The sequence below is a fragment of the Charadrius vociferus genome, unplaced genomic scaffold (assembly GCF_000708025.1).
Source record: "Charadrius vociferus isolate BGI_N301 unplaced genomic scaffold, ASM70802v2 scaffold158, whole genome shotgun sequence".
In the NCBI taxonomy this organism is placed as follows: Eukaryota; Metazoa; Chordata; class Aves; order Charadriiformes; family Charadriidae; genus Charadrius; species Charadrius vociferus.
This window is the reverse complement of record NW_009661372.1, coordinates 5248522-5271078: the sequence shown is the minus strand read 5'-3', so window position 1 is coordinate 5271078 and position 22557 is coordinate 5248522. Positions and strand designations below refer to the sequence as shown.

Sequence of the window (22557 nt, the reverse complement as noted above, 5' to 3'; positions counted from 1 at the left end):
TTTTCTCAGTTTGGGACAAGAAAAATATTCTGCTTGTGCTGCAACAACTGCCACCTTTGATTAAAGAAAATTAAAAACCCTGTGTGCACTCTAATGAATTCTCATGTGTCATATTCCTAGGACATCAAAAGAAGTATTTTGGCATTTATTAATGCAAGCCAGCACACTAATTTTGTCCGCCTACCTATCCAAATTCTCAAATTTCCTTTTGAACCTACAACTAATTGTCTGAGACCTTTCATAAATAAAGCAAACAGAAAAGCCTGTGCGTGAGACTTCAGGCAAGCATGCATACGTATGTGTCTGTGTGCGTGCGTGTGCATGTGTTAGTGTGTGCATCCTCATATTTTGTAGAGGGCAAGGTTAGTGAAAAGAATCAAAAGCATGCAACTCTTCAATTTCCTTCGCATATTTTCAGAAAGACTAAAAGAAATCCGCTTAAAAAACAGTTCTGGAATTTAAGCTATGGACAATAAAGAAGAGAATTCCCTGGATTTATATCTGAGATCTAAGTAAGCTCCAAACTTGATTATAACACAATATAAATGCAGATGTGACAATGCATTCCTTTAAAAAAAAAAAAAACACCACAAATGCACATCAAGTCCCTTTGGGTTTTGATGCACCAGAGAGCAGCTTTTCATCTTAGGCTTCCAAATAGTTGCCCATACCACTGTGAATCGAGTCACAATTCTCTTCTTACACATACATGTTCAACCAGAAACATTCAGATGTTCAAGCATAAAAAAATCGCACAAAACCAAACAACCCAGCAACACCACAACAATATGCACCTGGCTGGAATAGATTACTACCCTGAAATCAACAAACTACAGTCTTTTTAAATACTGTACCTTGTTATTTCTTCTTTAAGTTTACACGGATCCTCTGCATAGAATTTAATGCCAAAATACAGAGTGTATGGTGGTCCAGCTGAGAAGAAAAAATATTTGGTGCAACAGTTAGTTGTTACAAATCATTAACTGTTATGAATTGTTACTAGTTGACTACAAGACAGCTACTAAGGAGCCTATCTTAAGATTTTCAGAAACTTGAAAGTTTCAGAAAAAAAATCTTATATCCACACAGCAAATCCGTACATCTATGCTCATTACACAAGAAAGAAAAAAAAAAGGGGGGGATTTTTATCATTTTTCTAGTCTTGTGTCTTGTGTTTATTTATTTTCTAGTCTTGTGTTTATTTATTCACAGCTTGTTTGTCTACTTGTTTTTGCTTATTTTGAAGATTTAATTTCAGATTTCATTGCTAACTTACAATTTCTCCAAGTTTTTTTTGATTCTGACCTTCACATACTTTTTCCACCAAAACTTTTCAAAAAATGTAATTGTGCATGAAATGTGATTCCCTGTCATAACTAAAAATACTGAAGAGTAATCCCTTCCAGACTTTCAAATATCTTAGGGAGCAACTTAAACAATGTGCCGCTTTAATTAAGAGATATTTGGAAAAGCTTTTCTAATTCACTTTTTACAAATGTTACTGTCCCAAAAGATTCAGTAAAATCAGCACCAAAATTCTTACAGCTGCATTTATTCCACGCACTTTCACAACTTTTTATAGCAGGTCTCCAAATACTTAAGTAAAATAATCTCATCACGTTTTTTAAGTACAATAATAAAAACAGATCTTGCATCTGTGATATCTGAAAAGTGACAGTAACAGCACACACTCTATTATCAGTAAAAGGCACTACTTTTACTTTCAGAAGCAAAAAAGAATCTAAGTTGGTTATGGTATGGTACAGTATGATAGCTGTATCACAGCTACTGTAAAATTAATTATCAGAGTTAAGAATAGCACTATTTATTATTCTAAAATAAAATTTAAGCACAGAGAAATCCAGACAATAATCACATAAATTACTGGAAACCAACGGTATGTTCAATCCATGTGTGAAATTTTGATTCCACTATGAACTGCAGTAATTAACTTGTTCAAGAACTATCAATCTGCTGTGACTGGATTATAAACATTGTATATATGGAACACTGCCTCTGTTACTTCATCTTCAGAAATATTCTTTAAGTTCAAATTAAATACATACTGTTTATCAATTCTTTATGTTCAGCAAGGGTCTTTGCAGGATCCAGCCAGTACTGTGAGACAGACAATTATGGAAATTAGTCACTTAACATGCAAAATGAATACAGAACAACTGCGATTCTATATTTATTCATATATTGATATTTATTAGCAGACTGACACACTCCAGTCTGCTAATGACAAACTTGCGCCAGTTTCAGATCAGAGAAACACAGACTGTAGAAGTCTAATGTTGCGTATTTTCCCTGGGTGTAGGGGGTCTTCCTAAAAGCAAATCTGTGTGGTATGAGCCACCACATCTCAGGCTCGTGACAAGCCAGCTCCAGAGAAGTATCATGCTAAATACCTGTTGGCATCCCCTTGATCTGCTATAGCTAGTATATGGGTGTGCAACCTTGCTGTTTTCTTCCTGGGAGATCAACCTAAGCAGGATAATTCTAAATAACAGCTACAACAAAGCATGTAAGACATGACCTACAAGGAAAAAATGAAGGGACTTTGCTTATTTTCTGAAAAACAAAAGACTGTAGGGGGTAACATGCACAACAGCACTCCTCCAATAACACCTGAGAAATTGCTGTAAGAACAGAGTGATCAATTCTTCTTCATGCCCACTAAGTACAAAGGATTTGGCTTAACTATAAGCAAAGAAAAATTAGTTTAGATTTTCAGATACAGTTTCTAGTATCAGGGGGAGTGGATGACTAGAAATTGACACCAAGGTAGAGAGGGCACAAACTCTTCCACCAGATGGTTTTTAGAGGACTAGCTGGACCAATGTGTCAGAGATGATGAAGGTATGCTTAGCACGCCACAGAGGGGTGAACCATTACGTGGGTTCCCGTACCGTTTGATCAACAGACAATCTGCAGTATAATTTCCCATTGATTATTCTGCCCCACCTTTATCAAACTTCCAATAAACGTTATTCTGATGTTACTGCTGACCACAGACCAGCCGTGTACTTCTAATTACAGGTACGTAGGTCACCAGCAACCTGCTCTTGTAATCCCTCCAGCAGCTTACTTCTTCCTTAGCTTGATATATCTATGATTCAGTTTTGGACGAAAGTGTAGAGGCAGCTGCCAAGACCATTCTTGTCTTCCTTTTTTCCAATCCTCTTCCCTCATACACGAACTTTTTGGACCAGCTGAGATTGGCACCCCTTCTTAAAACACTAGAAACAAAAATGCTGCAGAACACAGCTGCTATAAAGACCAAATTGAGGCAGATGGAATCTACATCCCTAGTACCCACACCTTTTTTAACTGAGGAATTACACAGACCAATGAATAAAGAAACTCCTTACCTGCACCCTTGAACTAACCCTACAGAGATTAAGAATAAAATGATTAATCAAAAAATCCCTCTCTATATCCAGAGTACTCCTCCGGACTACAGAATTTCACTATTAGAAGGAATAGTGTGAAAAAGGGAGGGAAAAACACTACAAAGCATTTGAGTGGAAAATGTCAAGCAACTAATTTAATAAGTGGTTGTAAACAACTATCATTATTTTGACAAAACATGAAAACAAACTACTTCCATTAGCTGCTGATCCACCTGCAATAGAAACAGCTGTATGCCTTGTTCTTGGCCATTGCTATTCCAAATCCGGGAATGGCTGTTAAGAAAATTTCCTAAGTTTTGAAGGAAAAAAATATACACTATATGCTTATATTGAATACATCCAGTAACTATTCAAATACAAACCCTCTTAACCTCAACAGAAGATGGGAAGGAACAAACTTGTCACACTTGTTCAAACATCCTACTGGAACTCCATACCAGCAACAATCTGAGCTAGCACAACAGGCTGATGAAGAGATTTCAGAGTCAACAGGGGGGAAAAAAGGCAAAATGACTCTATAGTGCACATTCTGGCTATGCAATGTGGTCAGAATGTGGTCTGACCTCTTCCCAAAACTGGTGTCACAGTATGAACAACACATCGTCTCATCAAGCTACCTTGCTTATCACTGACAGCTTTGTGTTACACTGCAAGAGCTTCAGAATCAGGTCAAAACCTATCACAGAATAACTCCTTCATTAAGTCCTCCTGAAGTGAACTGAAACTGGCTTCAAGATAATATTGGTTTATGGTCCTCTTTGCAGTTTAGCTTTATATGCATAGGTAGATCAAGTATTTAAAAAAAAAATAATAATTCATATTGTTGCATCATCATGCAAGTTTGCAAGTCAAGCACAGAACAGCGACAGATTTCTAGTTGCCTCTGCAACCTGAATTCCACCACCTCTTATATTCATGTGATTCACTGGCTGCCGTCAGACAAACCAGAATTGGGCCAGGTCATTCAAGACTGTGTGGACGCTTGTAGACGATACAACCAAAACAGAGTTGCATCAGAAGTCTTAATTGTGCCTAGGCTGTATTTCACTTGCAAGTCAAATTATATTCCTTGTATGGTCTTCTGACGGTAATTTCTAAACCGGGGAGGGGGGAATTCAGAGGGAAAACTGCAAGTTCAGATTCAGAAGGAATCTGAAAAGATGAGAGGGAGCAAAACTGGGGTCTTTGTATCGCTTAACATTTCTTTTCCTTCCCCCAAATGGAGCAAGCAGGAGGAACTGCTCGCTGAGCCCTCACCCCTGTAAGACAGATTGCTGCCATTCCTGCCAGCGAAAAGCAGCACGGGCTGGCAGGAGGAACTGAGGATACCACAGGCATCCAGACCCTGTGCTGCATAGGGGACGTTAAACAGTTCGGCTCAGGAAAGTTTACTGCTGGGACCGAGGGTGGTGGGGAAGAGGCAAGAACCTAGTCTGCCTTCTCATTTCTCCAGTAAGTATTTACCATGGGGCAATGCCACACACCCATGCTTAAAATCACTGTGTAGTTATTTATTATTTCAAAGGCTGCCAAAATTTTCCTGAAGAATGCAAGAGGCAGGGGGAGGAGAGGGAGATTTCTAACATTTTATTTGTAAGCCAGAGATGAATGGAATTTCATGGATAATGAAAAGGCATTTTTCAAGCCAATGTTAGACAATAAAGATGAGAACATTTACAAAACCAAGAACTCCTACAGCAGAGCCCTCTAAGCACACATACACACGCAGACATAATAACGCATATTAGATGCATGCTAAATGTTTGCATATACGTATAAATAGCACTGGGTATAGTTACAGTTTTGAGCTCACAGGTTAAAGTGCCAAGAGAAACGGAACAAAAAAAGCGGAGTGTCTTACTAATCCAACACACTTGCACAGCAGGTGCTGACAACAAACCCTGCACTCGTGAATGCCAAAGTATCGCCAACACACAGGCGCACTCTTTTTATCTGTTTGGCAGCCAGCTTGCCACTTCTCGGTGATTTCCCACCTGTATCTCTCCTGCACAGACAGCAAGGGTTATCTGACTTACGAACAGATCACCGCTAAGGCAAAGAGGTGTAAGGGCCCAGCATACACCCATCCTACTGCAGGTGATAATTTTTGTGAATGTGAAAGGGGAATTTAATATTTACACGAGAAATGGTAAAAAAAATCACAATTTCTAAATAGTGGCATTGATTAATACAGCTATCCAATTACTAAAGTAATGGTGGCTAGTTTACTAATTGTTATTTACAAAGACTATAGAGTATTACTTCAATGCAGTATTTTTTAATCTACCAAGATTGATTATAAATGTACAATTTTACTAAGGGAAATAACTCCTTTTTAATTTTTAGGTAGAAATTATAAAAAAAAAGATGTACAGCATATCTAAGAATAGATGGGCTCTACTGTCCCTTGTACTTTTGCAAATCTGGCTCCCATACGAGCCAGATGTGTAAGGAGCACGCATCCAAGTGCCACACAATATTTCATAGTTAGTCCTTCTAAATGACTGCAAACATTTTTCCACAGATCTGGAATCTTCATTCCTTGAATTTGCATAGGGTTAAACCTGGGTCAAATTCCACGAACCTGTTTGAAACAAAATATTAACTAGGTTAAAGTGTTTGCTGTGGTATCAATCAATGAAGTGTCTGGTGGAGAAAAATCTATCAACTTCAAACTAAATCCTGGGCTGTCTTAATCAGATTCTCACGAAGCTGTATGCATCATGTCATGCATGCCAGTTTTTGTCTACATTTACAACAGGGAAAACCACAACTCTCAACAGAAAACTCAGCATTTTTCAATTATAATCTGCAATTATCAAGGTTTTTCCACAATCTAAGACAACACTAACAATTAGCCTTTTTTGGCAGTTTTATCTGCAAATGTTCAGTGCAAAGAATCTAAATTTGCTAAGGTGAAGACATCCTTATTACCCAAGAAATGTATAAATCATCAGGCAATTCCTACATTAAAAAAACAAAGACGTATGTAATACTTCTGTCTTTTCTTTATTACAACCTGAAGTTATATTGATTACAGTTAGTATCAGAACACCAGTGTGAGTTTCCTGTTGATCCTGGTATACTTCAAAAGCTTAGTCTTACAGTCTTTAACTCACATGACCATCAGCTTTCTCTTGGCTGTTTCAATCCATTAACAATCTTCTAAAATTTCTAGCTTCTAATCAATATTATCAGTCTCCATTTTCCTTTCTCTGGCTATGCCATCTGTTTTAACAAGCACAACAAGTCTTTTTCTTTGCAGATAATTTAGTGTACCATGTTTATGGGCAAATGTCAAATCCATACAAAAACAAAAATCCACACAAAAACAAAAATACAAACTAAGTACAGTTCATCTGTTTTTCTAAGATCTTGAGATCAAAACATACACCACATTATGTGACAGTAATTCCCTACAGAACAGACACTTCTGATTGTAAACAAACCTTTTGCTAAAATCATGCCCTTCTTCCTACAGCTAAGTCACATAGAGCCTGCTCAACCCATTACCCTACCCAATTTGGTTAGTAACCTGCCAATCTTAGCATGCTGCAGTGACTCTATTAACCATGCTGGATGGATCAAGAAAGTATCTATCTTTCAGATACACAAGTTTGCACAGAAGTGATACGTAACTCATGGCACAGGCTTCTGTACTCAGCTTTGCCACTGCTGACCTGATGGACCGCTGCAGCACAGCGATTCACAGTAGAAAATTCAGCTCCACAAGAAACTGAGACCTGGGCTACACAGCCGCAAAAGGTATTGCCATGGGCTACCTCCTACCTGCTGTGCTCTCAGGTCTGTATGTTTAATGCAGGGGAGAAAAAAACACATCTACGCTACACAGTGGATGCATGGTAGAGAGACAGAGCACTGCCCATCTCATGTTAGCTCCATGTCTTGGAGCACTGCACACGTGTTCGCACAGCATTGCTCCTGAACTAACCAGGGCTGAAAAAATTAGCTTGGCTGCAATGCTGAATTAACATGGTGATATGGCTTTCTGTGTTTGTATTTCTCCCCGTAGGGTCCTAAGAGAGTATCAGCACGCTGTCCGCTGTGAATGTAACAGCTCCGATTCGCATTATATCAGATAAGAAAAGATGGGTATTTACATCACAGCCTGTTGTACAACACAGCTTTACGTTAAGCAGGTTTAGAGTGAGAGCTGGGTTAGGGATGGTGAGGGGGCAACCTGACCAGTGCAAGATTGTAAAGTGCAGCCAGGTTTCTGGAATTTTAAAAAAAAAAAAAGAAAAGTTTTTATTATCAACAGACCTTTAAAATTACTTTGGTTGTCTAGCTTTCTGCAATAAGGGAGTTGCAAAATCTTTTTTGTAAGAGAAGCTCTAATAGCATGACTCTTTTCAGCACGCTTTTGTGCTTTGACAAGGGAATGCCTTTGGGCTTCGAAAGTACCCTTTCCCTCATCAAATTCTGCTCAGCTTTTCCTGAGATACTATGCGTTAAAATTGCCATTTCCATTCTCTCTTTTGTGTGCCTCAAGAAAATACTGGCCTCCTGCCAGAACAGTAATTAGCACGACTATCCTGAGGCACACTGGAGATGCCACAAAGGCAGTAGCAAAGGGACGATGCGGGGAGCGCCTGGGAGCCACAGCACAGTGGGAACCATAAGCGAGAGGGACAGGGGACCTGCACAGCCCTCCTAACAGCAAACCCACCCAGCATTTCACCCCTCCTGCACTAAAGGAGATGTACTTGGCTGGGCCGATGTTTTCCCCAAATACTAAAGCAATGAGAGAGTGAAAGACAGGACAGATTTTCCTAAGCCACCTCCAGCTTCCGCAACACAGGTTCTAGTGATTGTGTCTCACCTGAAAATACCAGATGGGTCACAATGTCCCACATTTCTGGCCGATGAGGCGGAAGACAAAAATGCTCTGTCAATCAGGATCCAGCTGACCATCCACACCAAGAAGCATAAAGACGGTCTCAGCTGAGCCTAACTTGAGTGTCTGCAGTCTGTGCAGCAACGCAAGAGGCTCATGTGAAGGGCTAATGATGAGGTACACTGAAAGATTCGGTGGCACTCAAAGAAAACTGGTCTTCCTTTTAAAGTATTTGCACCAAGGTACTCAGGTACTACATTAAAAAGCACCACACAGCTTGTGAACCAAAGCACTCAAAGATCAGGGAATGCTGCTGACAACTTATAGCATTAGTTCAACCCATTTGTTTATTCTGGCGTAGTTTTACATTACAAGATTTTTAATTAATTATTAAATGTTGTATTTTAAAAAAAGTATTCAAGGTACTTTCTGGTTTTCTTTAGAAGTCCTGTCTCGTTCGGAGGACAAGACAGATAAAGCTTACATACTTCATGGCGGAAACATTCTGGCAACCCCTAATCTTCAAGAACTTTAATTTGGAGATTAAAAACTGTCCTTTTAACATGGAGAGTTCAGGGGAACGTGGAATGTCAATAAAGAGAAATTTGTGTAATAAGATCCAATTACTACCCTAGAGACAGCGTCATCCAATTTATACTTTATCCTACTGTTGATGGTCTTCCCAGCATCATCCAGTTCTGTCAATCTGTTTGCTGCATCTAGCTATTCTCTCTCACTTCCTAATTAGTTTGTTAGCTCTTCAGGAAGAGACCATTTTAATGTTATGCATTCATGTGCTGCATAGCACAGTGAAACTCTGTTCACTGATTAGAGCCCTACTGGTACTTCTAAAATAATTATTATACCACCCACATAAGAGGTAGCACACCAACACAGCACTTAAAAGACCACCTGGAAGTGCTGAGGCATGCAAAAGTAATGGGGAAAATAACTAAACAAGTTCTTTCAGACCCTTAACAAAAAATATTTCTTTTGTGACTGGGTTGTATTCTTTAAAACACATAGTTTTGTCCACCCTGCTTTATTCATCATTCAGCTAAATAAGTAGTATGACAAAAAAACTGACAGAGCAAATAGTAAAATATTCCCCACCACAAGCAATGTACTAATAGGTAGCCAAACCTCCAAACACATTTTTCCGTCTGAGACTAACTCAGGAGCATAGTTTTAAAACTAATTAGGTAACCTTTTTCCCCTTCCCTTAGGAAATCTACTGTGGCCAATCCAAAACATATCCAATCCAAAATTCAAATCTAGGCTCCTTGCCAGCTATTACAGGACTAATTCCCACAACAGCCCAGAGAGTTTTAGCCATATTCAGTGGGCAACTGAACGTATGTTTACAGCTAAAGCACAAGGTGTTGTTTGTTGCATGGAAGCTTTCCCTTTACACTGAGCATTCCTAAGAACTTACGAGATTTCACTAAAAATAGCAAGCTAGCAACAATTGTCATAAAAACACGTAAAATGAAACACAGTAGCACAGGTCTACTCATTCATGAACTTTCCAGATAAAACAATAAACTTTTAATTACGCTTATACACAGACCAACAACAGGAACAGGCATTTTCGTAATATTTTGGTGCAACACAGCCCAGGTGCAAAGCCCGCAGCAGAAACTTGGGGCCGGTCACTGTGGCAGCATCTCCATAGTAGAAGGAGGGCAGGTAGACCCCGCAACGTGGCCCAGCATTGTGGTCTCTGGTCGTACCTCCTGGCTACTACCCAGCTGCATGTCAGGGCAGAGCTGATGCCTGCACCGCTCTCCCACACACCTGGGATTTCCCTGAAAAAAAAATAAAAAATCCCGCAGGCGTGTGGGAGACACACAGCATTCCCGTCAGGCGACCGGAACACAAGCAGGCGGCAGAGACGCCTGCCCACCCGTACAGAAGCCAGGAAAAACACGGGAACCTCTCCACGTAGGGAGAGGCTGGAGCTCCACATCCGTGCTAGTGCCAACTGCATCCCCACGGCATGACCGGTGTCGGTGCAACAGCAGACAAATGAGGGAAGGGGGATGACCGCCTTCATAATCCATGGGAAAAACAACAAGAAGCACAGTGGGTTCCTGACTTTGAGCTGGCCAGAGAATAAAGATAGAGGCTAACATTAAATTTACACCACTAGAGCATCATGCGTAAGAAAAAACGCTGTATTTTTATTTGGAGAGGTTGAGTTAATGGGGTTATGGCCTACATACAGCTCATGCGCACTACCTTAACACAAAATGCACTGGTATCATACAATCAAATCATCTAGTCTGTTAGCAGTATGCATCCTAAAATGTGCCTTTATGTGTCAAACCTTCCACAGAACAGATGTAATCTCTTATTTTCATGTTGTCGTATACACTGTTAAATACACAGCGTGTATGCCTCTGGAAATGTACACAGTAACAGCCATTTCTACTTTATTTGCCTCTGCAGGAAAAAGGGAAACACTTTTGAGAGCAAAAAATACATTCACACCTCAATTTCCTCAGGAAGTCAAAAATACTGTTTTTAAGTCTACCTTTAGTTCACAGCTGAATCTGACTTTCATCTGCATGTAATGAAACTTGGTTAGAAGCTTATCAAGGAATTTAATTTATAAACATCTAAACTATGCACAGCAATAAAAATATACTGAGTCGGGCAGTCTGTAGCTCTCAGCAGCAATCACTAGTCTTCTGACAATACTGTTCAGACTTCAGTCTCTACGTGTTCTGCTAAACAGAAGAAATTGGCAAAATTTTAGTCAATTCAATAACTTCTAATTTTTAGATGAAACATGACATCTCTTCAGGTCAGGGTCTTGTGCAGAACACTCAGCACATAGCAGTGACTTTAGAAGCATAACTGCTTGACTTAATTTAACCACAGGCCAGGCGTTATTCCCTTTATAAATTTAAGCTAATATATGAAGACCACCCTATGAATGCAGCGCTGGTCCCACCTGCTGAGCATCCCCTGCTCCTCACCGCTGACTGCAGTAACCCTGCACAGGCCATTTTGCGGGGGCACACCAGACAGCGTGGCCCCAAGCCACTGCCTGCTTCGGGTGAAACATCTCAGCCTGGCTTTGATTTTCTTGCCTATTTAGGACTGTAATCTCCCGGTGGAAAAAGCTCTCAGACGTCTGGTGAGCCCCTGTGAAGGAGGCTCAAGAGAGCACGGCCTCAAGAACACAGAGATGGTTCAGGCGGACTGAGAATGTCATTTGCCAACACCCTGACACCTGGGGCTCTCCCAGTGAACAGGCAGCCACCAAAGCAACCATACCGTACCCTCCAAAACAGGCGTTCAGCAAGTGGTCCAACTGAAGCAGCCTGTGACACCCTGTGGGACATTGCTTCCCAGGCACCACAAGGCCAAGCGAAGCCAGACAGCATAGTGCACTGGCCTCAGGGCACACTATTACAAGGGAAAAAATATTAATCCTGCTTTCATATTATAATTTTGTACTATTCATACTTTCTTCATTTAGTTTTCAACAACATTTTGCATTTGATTCTGTTCCTATCTAAGATATTAACAGCTATTCCAAGACTTTAATGCAAACAAACACAAATAGATTATTACTGGAAACCTGAACCAGGAAAACAGTGAAAGTTAGTGAAAGTATGACAATCTAATGCTCTACAGGCAAACGGCACAAACAGGGTAAATTTTACACATGGAAAATCCAATCTGCTGTGTCTTTTACTTACCGTTTGATGACTTCGGTCACAGTAGCGCAGTCCAAAGTAATCTATCTCCACTAGGTTTAAGTGACGAAATACGTAGCCCAGGACAACCGACCCTTTCGTTGACTTCTGTGGGAAAGAATTTACAGAGCCTTTTCACAAAGATGCTCTGCCTTTGTCAGCTATGTGCAGTGGCATTCATGCATTCAGTTAGCCTTGTCCAAAAAAAAAAAAAAAAAGAGGCAGCTCCCAGTGCCCTTAACAAAAATTTCAGTTGTAGAGAAGAAAATATTTTGTCCTCACACATGCTTAATCAATCACTCTGTAAATACTATTGGGTAGCTGGCAGGTCAATAGTTATGAAATAAAAAATAAACAAACAAAACAACACCTCTCAAGTGTACTTGCGTAAGCACAATGCTGGTTAATGTAGCATTTTTCTAGAAAATGTCTGTTCTGTGATCAAAATTCTAATCCCCGTGACTTATTTTAATTCATAAGTCACACTCTTCTTTTCAGACCAGGCCTGTCACTCAAATTCTGACAACGAAAATCAGGAAGCAAAACTTTGCCCTGAAGATGTAAAATATACATTACTAGCTGCTCTGTTAGCACTCTTTGTAACGAAGGTTAGGTTTTATTTGTTTCCTTTTGAAATATTTTTGATAGTAGAAGTGGGAGCAATCCAACACCCTGAACTGAAATAATCCCGTTGTTTTCTTGAATAGTGCTTCATTAAGGGTCTACGCCAGTATTTGCAAACAATGCTGGGGACAATACTGCAAACAACATTCTACTGTTGAGAATGCATTATAAAAAGCTCACTTCCACCTGAATGCCTCTTATTTGTCGGTTCGCCTGGCAGCCAACAACAAACAGACTAGGAAGACTGAGAATAATTACACAGAATGATCCCCCCTCAGAATCAATTAGAGCCTTTGACTATTACAGTCCTAAATTCCACAAGAAAATATGGACATAACTCATAATTAGGTTTTGGTTAACTGCTTCATATTGTATAACCTGCCAGATTGTAGTAAAATCACTGGAGAGAAAAGAAACAGGAGGAGGAAGCTGTGGGATATTTTTTGTGCTATTTCACTTCTTTTATGAACAAATAATTTCAAAATTAAAATGGCAAATAATCTTGATTAAAAAAAAACATTTAATTTAGCTTTGCTGGTGAAGTATCAATCACATAATGACAGTGAAGATGCATCCATGTTTTTTTTTCAGCAGGTGCATTTGATCAGTGTTTGTGCCTAGTCACACAGGCCGGGCCAATACAACAATTCCGGGTGGCCACTCACACTCTAAGCAAGCCATGACAAGGTAAACATCTCTGGTAGGGTGGGAATTGTGTATCCACACTATTCACTAGATTTACTCTACATTTGCTTAAACCAGGAGGTGTTTTCGAAAGGTTCTCAGTGTGTAACAGTCTAAAGCCATCATACAGATTGTCTGCACTAAGCAACCGTAATTACATATTCCCTCACCATGTACAGTGAGACTTAATGATCACCCACCAAACAAATCAATTTGGGGAAACCATGATTAAGGTAAGCAGAAATTCACTAAATCTCATTTTAGCATTTTGGATAAAGCGAGCAATAGGGTGATTTTATCATCAGACTCCTCAACAAGAATCAGAGCTTCGGTTGTAAGAATGATGCGAGACAAGAGTCAGCCCCTCTTAGCAATAGACTCACTATCAGATGCACTACAGACACAAACAAAACACACCTTTAAAAAATTTTTAAAAAACACGGGTTAAATTATTAGACAGCAGTGATTCAACACTGAAGCAGTAATTGTCCTGCCTCATTTTATCTGTAAATCAGTTGTTATTCAAAGAAGCAAGAGAGATGTCCCACTAAAAAGCACATAGTTATCACTCACACGTCATATAAGGCAAATCACCTTCACCACTGGAACTGTTTGCATTATCATTTAAACAGAACAATGTCTTGGGAACCTAGGACTGGACAGGCATCTCAAGAGACAGACACAGGAAAAGCTCAAAATAAACAAGCAGCCCTGACTCCAAATGACCCATGCAGATAAAGGATGGCAACAATTCCAACTGGGTACTAAATGTTAAAAGAATATTGCAGACAGAAGGAGCTCCACCATTAGCTGCTCAGAGCCACAGGGCTTTGACAGAGTTAACCAAAGTGTGGCTAGCAAACCCTTGCAAAAGCCATAAGAAGGGCTGCCTGCACCGTGGTTTACAGGGGACATGGAGCGGTACCCGTTGAAGGCATACTGAGCTGCTGCGATTGTGAAGCTCAGATCTGTTTGCTTTCAATGAGCTTTCCACTCTTTGCCTGCCCAGTAACGTTATTCATAGCATCAGTTAGTTTTATTAGCAGAACTCAGAAATAGTAATCCAGCAGCAAAGACGGAGCTGTCAATTTTCCATTTGGGCATCTTATAATAATAACACACACTCCTAGGAGTAATCAAAGATAATAACGTAAGAAAGAAGCTTAAGTCTTACAGGAGTTTAACTTACATAACTGTGCACCAGTTTAGGATTCAGCGAGCCTTGCTGAAGTCGCCTTCAGTCAGCTGAGGACTGCAATATGTTCTACGTAAAGAGTCTTTGGGTCAGCTTTCCTCCCAAGCTAGTGTGTTATCCCCAAGAAACGCACACATTTCATACCTGGTTTGGCTGAAATTAAAGATTCCCTTCTTTCCTTTCAGAGATAAATGGTAACAATGCATAAAAAGCTTTTAAACTACTTTTTACTAATACCGCTAGACTGAGAGAAAACATAAATGTTAATTTCTTCTCTTGCCATAGCTCAGTTAACACTTCCATCGCTGCTGGTCCTGCAGAAATAGGTGGTCCAGCTGCAGGGACAGGCTGAGCAAAACCACCCAACTTACAGTTACTGGGGTTTCTCCACCTCTACAGCGGCAAGATACCCAACACTTTGGTTATCCTCAGCCAAAACAGACTGTGTGCAGTAGACTCCGTAGCCCTCCTTGCCAATCCCTCACACCCTTCAGCAATGCCTGCGTGTACACAAGGCAAGGAAAGTTCGCAAGGGAACTGCCCAGATGAGAGCCAGCAGGTAACCCCGCACCCCTCTAACCTCACCTTTCTTAACCTCAGATTTTCCCAGCACTGAGGAGCACTCTTCAGGTACAACACTGACCCTTGCTGAAACCGCTGCAACCTTGTTTTCAATTAAAGTTCTCGTTTTAAGCCACATGATTTCAGGGTTTCATGCAAGTAAATTGCCTCTTCAAGTGGAGTTAAGAAAGCAGTTTTGCTGACGAATCCCTACGTGGCTACTTCTCAGTCCTGAAATACATTTTTACCGCATTTGAAGAAACTTTTGCAAACTAAGAAAAGCCATTTCATTTCCCCTGATAAAATTACAGAACTCAGCAAACCTGCAAACTAAAACTATCAAAGATGTTAACTAAAGGTGTTAACAGGATTACATTCACATCGTGCAGCATTGCAAAAATTACATAATCTGCCTTGCATTAGGCTCAGACTTGCTAAAGGCTTGCATTCTTAGGGGTAAACCCAAGTACATTTGAAAATATCATCAGCAATGCTTTCAAGAGAGAACAAAGAATTGTTCAAATGAGTCATAACATCTTGCTTTACATGTTAGCACTGTGGCTTCATAAACCAGAAAGGCAGGTTTCTACTGGCTAAAGAAAATGACAGCCAGAACATTCAGGAGACATCTGATTTAATTTCATTTTTTTAAAATCAAAATGAAATCATTATTTCAAAATTGGTACATACATTGATATATTTTAACATATGTTACTGTATATTTAGTCACCAGCAATTCTTATTTTCTGCACTGCTCACTGTTTTTTAGCAATAGTGAGTTTTTTTCTAGTTGGTTATTTTTTAATTGTCTCTTTTGTATCGTAGACAGCAGTGCAGGGCCAATCAGATCCATGATCGATGTTAACTGAATTTAAAGACAAAGCAAGACGTGCAGCAATGTCTGACTCAGCAGGGTGCTAGTCTGTCTCTTGAAAGAAAAGTGGTGTAAGTAGTGAAGCCTCTTTTTATTAAAGTAAAAAACACATTGCATCTTTTTGCTCAAACATCCATCGTGAAACCCTTCTCCAATTAAATCCACAGACTCTACCTCTTAAACCTCATAAATGCTATGGAAGATGCATATGAATTCACGAGCCTTCACACAAAAAAAAAAAGGCTTCAAACTTTGGTTGAACACTACCGTTGCCTTTTGAGATGCCTCCCCCCACCACAAGCATTGTTAGAGTCTACTGGAAAGTCACACCTGATGCTGAATTAGTTATTCTGCTTCTATACTGGCAAGAGATAACAATAGGGAACAAGAGCAGAAGGTTTCTCATGCTGAACAAGGGAGTTTATATTAGGACAAATATGGAAGAACAAGGAGGATGCTATGGGGCATGACACGCAATTACGCTGAGACATTCAGAAACACCTGCGTAACACCCCCACATTTCCCTGTCAAGCACAGGGCTGCGTGGGTTACGCTGCTAACAAGCCCTCCAAGCGGGAAACGTGTTTCATCTGCTACCTCTGTGCCAGGCAGCAGCTCGTGCCCCTGCAGTCAGTACACGGGGGGGCTCTGTTCATGCCGGCCATGGACCGGTGGGCACTGGCACGCTCCCCACCGATGCACAGCGAAGGGCAGCGAGAGAGCACAGCTCTTGATGTGCGTGTCAGCACTGCCCCACATGCATCAACTAGCTAGACACCATCAGTACGCTGAGACATACTCCAGACAGTAAACTTCATGCAGTATTTTCAGAGACCCAACTGCAGTATTTTGCCCCAAGTACAGGTTACTAAGGAAAAATGGATATTATGCACAAAAGCAGCGCACAATCATGCAACCGAGGGTGAGCAGAGCCACCAGTTCATCCCATTCCTGGTAGACACGTAACAGAAAAAGGTACCTCCAAACAGCACTTTCTCACGGCTCCTCTTCGTCCACTTTTGCCCCCTACCCCAAGCTCAGAGAACACCAGACACTACCCCAGTTTTCCATCACCTTCCACCCATAAAAGCAGCAAGGTTCTAAAATCAAAGTTATTGGTGGTCTTTACCAACACAGAGCAAGCACCCCTTTTCCCCAAGGCAGTCAACCAGCCAGGCCTCAATTTGCACACTGCATGTTCAGGCAGAGAAAAATGTTTAAATTAACGATGCTAAATATTTACAAATATTCACCTAGATAAAACAGCTTACCCTTAATTTGCAGAATGCATGTCCAAACAGAGAACAATTTACATTAGTAAATAACTAGTAACATAACCGAAGTAAATACTTTCAGAAAATGAGGATTTAACACATGCAAATGCAATACCACAGTCTGCCCTAAGTATATCTCACACAAACATGCCATCCAAACTGTACTAATCCATCCCTCCCTCTCTCCTTGTCTTTCAACCTGTTTTCACAGGTTTTTTTTTCTGAGAACTCCTCACAAATTTACAGACACATGCACAGACCTCCCCATCTCTGTTCCCAAGAACTCGACACAGCGCCTGATCTCTCTGTTGGATGTAACCTACGGCACTGACTTTGAAGCACTGTATGTTAAGATGCCTGTAGGCTCATTTTGGTTTTATTAATGGTCAATCTAATGAATTCCAGTTAGAAAATGCAATTCTAGAAAAACGTCCGAAAGTACATCTTATTTGCCTGGTTTTGCAACTAGTGTATCTGTCCTGAATTTATAAAAACCTTTAAAAATCTATTTAGGCGTCAGCTCCTTAAGAGAGGGGAAGATTCCTGGGAGCAGGGTCTCCAGCCAGTTAAACCTCTCCCCTTGTAGCTACTGGTGAGAGTGCAGTGTGAGGCACTGTCACAGACAGATGTAAACTGATCTGCTCGACTCTGAGAAAAGATACACAGAAGAAAAAAAGCTTTAAAAAATATTGAACAAAATATTTGGCTTATGGGAAACTACTTCAGCTCAGTGGGCTCCTTTTTGGGGGGCAGAGGTAAGTAACTGTATTTACTTGGTAAAGTAATGCAATCTGTACACGCACACACATTCTAAGAAATGCTTCAAGCAGGAATCAAAATCCAGTGAAGACAACAAATATGACTCAGAGTAAGTAAATAAGTAAGGGAAAGATAAGTAAATTTTGGAAATGTAATTAAATACTTAATAATGCTTTAAAATTGATCTCTCATCAGCCACGAACGATATTTTGTAAAACAACAGCAACTAGTTCTCTGTAGAGGGATTCCGGCCATATCACTTTTATTTTAATATCCATTCACTAATCTACCCCCTGATATTAACATTACCCAGTTCATTACCATAAGTCCAGAGGAGGGTGACAAAGATGATCCGAGGGCTGGAGCACCTCTGCTATGAGGGGAGGCTGAGAGAGTTGGGGCTGTTCAGCCTGGAGAAGAGACAACTCCAGGGAGACCTTATAGCAGCCTTCCAGTAACCCAAGGGGGCCTACAGGGAAGATGGGGAGGGACTCTTTATCAGGGAGTAACAGTTTTAAACTGGAAAAGGGTACACTTAGATTAGATGTTAGGAAGAAATTCTTTACTCTCAGGGTGGTGAGGCACCGGAACAGGTTGCCCAGGGAAGCTGTGGATGCCCCATCTCTGGAAGTGTTCAAGGCCATGCTGGATGAGCCTATAACCAAGCTACCCATGGCTGCTCCTAAAGAACTCATCTTAAGAACTGAATACCAAGGATCATGTGCATCATTCCCATGCACTTGGAACAATTCCTACAACAAAGAAAGAAACCATTATAACAATAACACAATTCAAAGATACAGCATGCAACCATTCATTTGGAATGGTTAAGATGTTGGTTACTGTTAATTTTCAACTTTTAAAAAAATACTCTTCACACAAAGCTGTGTGACCTGGTGTATCTTCTTGGCAGGCAGGGGCTCTGCGCGTCCTGATTAGGGATTGCTCCAGAAATAGACCACAAGCACCTGGTGAGGCAGAAGACAACTACATGCGCATTCATAATGCATGCACTTCTCGTGCACTCTCACAGATTTGTTTAAATGATTCCCCAAGAATATGGAAGACGCATCCCTCTGGACCCACCAAAGGCTGCCAAGCTGTGAGATGGGAGGTGGCCCTTTTCTCTCGGAAGCGGTGAGCGGCCCTGTGGTCGAGCAGGGCTCTCACGGGCACATGGTGGAAGACGGGAGCTCACGTCCCAGCCCCGTGCTGCCTGGCAGCCGGCAGCGGGCAGTGCACAAAAGCACTCTTGCTCCAAACCCCGGGAACACACGAAGCCCTGCAAGCGTAGAGGCAGTGGGCTTTGGTCATTTCCACAGAGCAAAGCTCGGTGCATCCCCAGCCTCTTCATTCGGACTTGCACCATCTCCAGAGGACAGCTCTGCTTCACACCCAGCCTGAGCTGCCTTCAGAAGCACTGCAGCAGGGTTTTCTCCTGGCATGGAAAAGATGATGTACTTACTTTTGGCACATTCATTTCAAATAAAAGAAGTATGCAATGTTTTCTAGTTAATTTTCTTGGCATGGTTTCTGCAAAACCTTTTCCATTCATCGAAGCCTTCCTTGAAACTTTTCTCATACACATTTATTGCAATTTTTAAAACCTATTTTTAATGTTGCTTGTTTTGTCTCTTATTTAAATAAATCTGTTCTGAAGCATTTTCAATTTCCATTTTTTCACCTTTCCAGTTGTTTTGCCTTACTTCTTTTGCCCTATTTCCTTTATTTTTTACCTTTCACTGGAGCAATATATCCTAGGTTTGTTCTGTCAATGTACATACAAAATAAAAATTGCAGAATAAATACAAAGGTACAATCTTTTCACTTTAATTGTCTAGTTCTGCTATGTTCCATTCTATTCCACCTCTTTGACAGACTTTCTGATTTCTGCCTATGTGCAAAAGGGGGGCACTCAAATACCAGAGCCTTCTAACATTCCTAACTTTTCCTATGGTCATTGGTCGAAACACTTCTTTTAAATTAGGTGTTGCATGCATTTTATGGAGCACATTAAGCTCATTATGCACAGCAGTTTTAGAGCAGAAGAACTTACAATTTAAATATGTCACGTGGTTGGATTAACTGCTTTAAGTGCAAGACTGTAGGGGGAGAACGTCAGTAAAGAGCTAAATACTAAAAGGCTTTCAGAAAGAGAAAATGTCAAAAATTAAAAAGGAGACACTCATTCTGCCAAAGTGTTTCAGGATTTTACTACTACTTCAGCTGTTAAGCAGAGCAGTAATACAGTAATATGGTTACAGTCTTGTTATAAGAAGTTGGCTCAAACTATTGGTAGAATGGTGGGGGTTTTCATGTTGGATTGTTTAGGGATTTTTTAGGAGCAAGAATAGGAAGGAGAAAAGATCAGTATACATCTTGTTAATCCTTTATTTTGCCATTTCTTTCATTCAGAATGAATAGCTGTACTGTCAGAGCTGAGCTTACCTGCCAAAGCTTATTTGTACAAAACACCACAAGACTCTGACCAAAGAGCAAACCGTCTTCTCACACTCCCTCTCCTCAGGCAAAGCCCAGACTTGGTGTCCCGCTTAGCACTTGCTCTTGGCTCTGGTGACACTGTTAACCTCTTGACCATGTTTTCCTTCCATATGACTCCTAAGTGTAAATGGTCTCCTCTTCTGTTTCTGAGGATACGTATTTCCACTAGTCCCTGAATTTTACGTGTATCACCCCACAGTTGGTTTTTTTTGTTTGTTTTCCCTCTAGCCTCCACTTTCTTTCTCTAAGTCTTTTCAATACTCTGGTCAGGAGTCAGAAACTTATGAATGTAATTCCCAAATAAATTCTCAATTTGTTCTTTAACATTTTTTCCACTCCCCTTGTTCAAGAGTAAGGGATACAATAGAATAATGCAGAGTTTTAAATCTGTGTCTTTAAATCAATTCACATCTCAGAGCCTGCTATCAAGTTCAGTTCAAAAAACCTTTTTGAAACATTTCTCACCTTTTCCTTCTTCAAAAGCAAAGGTGTTAGTATCAGACTTAGCTTTGTTTATCGTTTGGTTCAGTTAACTGAACGGTCTCGCTAACATTCAGTCAAGAGACATTACAAGAAGCTAAAGAGAAAAAGCAGAAAAACAGTGGAATCCTTCTCTGATGCAAAATTAATGGAAGAGACAAAGAGAGAATTCATTTCTTGGAAGGACAGAGGCTCCTTTTCTTTCTGGCTCTGACGTGGGTGACACAGGGAAAGAAGAGAGCGGGAACTACAAGAAAAAAAGAGTAGCTTTCTCCATTGAACAAGCCTTACAGAGCACACATTTCTTTGACTCTTTTGCATCTCTCCCTCCATGAGATGCACACCCGATGACGTAGAGCTGACCTTTCAGTAGCGTGAGCTCTGCCGCGGTGCTTCTGAAGGCAGCTCAGGCTGGGTGTGAAGCAGAGCTGTCCTCTGGAGATGGTGCAAGTCCGAATGAAGAGGCTGGGGATGCACCGAGCTTTGCTCTGTGGAAATGACCAAAGCCCACTGCCTCTACGCTTGCAGGGCTTCGTGTGTTCCCGGGGTTTGGAGCAAGAGTGCTTTTGTGCACTGCCCGCTGCCGGCTGCCAGGCAGCACGGGGCTGGGACGTGAGCTCCCGTCTTCCACCATGTGCCCGTGAGAGCCCTGCTCGACCACAGGGCCGCTCACCGCTTCCGAGAGAAAAGGGCCACCTCCCATCTCACAGCTTGGCAGCCTTTGGTGGGTCCAGAGGGATGCGTCTTCCATATTCTTGGGGAATCATTTAAACAAATCTGTGAGAGTGCACGAGAAGTGCATGCATTATGAATGCGCATGTAGTTGTCTTCTGCCTCACCAGGTGCTTGTGGTCTATTTCTGGAGCAATCCCTAATCAGGACGCGCAGAGCCCCTGCCTGCCAAGAAAACATCATGGTATTTTCATTTATTGCTCTCCTACAGGCTAGTCAAGCTATTTCTTTCCACCTGTCAATTGCAAACTGGATATTTTGGTACTGAATTCAATGGAGTGTACAGTGCAACCTATCAGCAACAACTTTTTTATATATAAACTTGTAGTTCATATCGGAGTGCTTATTTTCAGATTCACCTGTCTGAACATATTTTCACTGAAACACATACTGTCCTTTTACAGTCTTTGTAATGATGATTTGCCACATCCCCAAAAAGCTTGTCCAAAATGCTTTATCATTATAATTATCTAAAAGTTTTACTTTCAGTTCGATGGGGTTTAACTTCTTATTTTGACTGATACTAGAAAATTACTTACTCCTGCAATGCTCACAGAAGGCAAAAGGATACATTTGTTTTCCTAAAAAAATGTACATACTTTCTCCGTACAGCTTTGATTGCCACAGTGCTTCCCATATAACTGATTTGATTCTACTGGAAACTTAATTCTCATTAAAATTTCTCAAACTAACCATCTGGAATTTTGTTTGAAAAAAATTAAAGATTGAAATGTTTAAAAATGCCTTTTTTAAAAAAAAAATAGACATTCCTCATTTGAGCTACACTGTGAGTGGTTTTGTTCTGAAAGTAGTTTTCTAGATATGCTCATTAGCAAACACCCACCCCCCCACCCCCCCACAACAAAAAAAAAAACAAAACAACCCCAA

General features: G+C 40.7%; 1 protein-coding gene across 1 annotated transcript in view; it reads right to left on the bottom strand.

The window, feature by feature from the left end:
* Positions 1-22557, bottom strand: part of EPB41L4A (erythrocyte membrane protein band 4.1 like 4A) — a 94955-nt gene that overhangs the window by 71647 nt on the left and 751 nt on the right. The window contains exons 2-4 of the mRNA XM_009893834.1: positions 11988-12092; positions 2067-2118; positions 855-933 (exon numbers count right to left, since the gene is read on the bottom strand). Coding sequence (XP_009892136.1) covers positions 855-933; positions 2067-2118; positions 11988-12092 — 236 coding nt within the window. The remainder of the gene's footprint in view (positions 1-854; positions 934-2066; positions 2119-11987; positions 12093-22557) is intronic.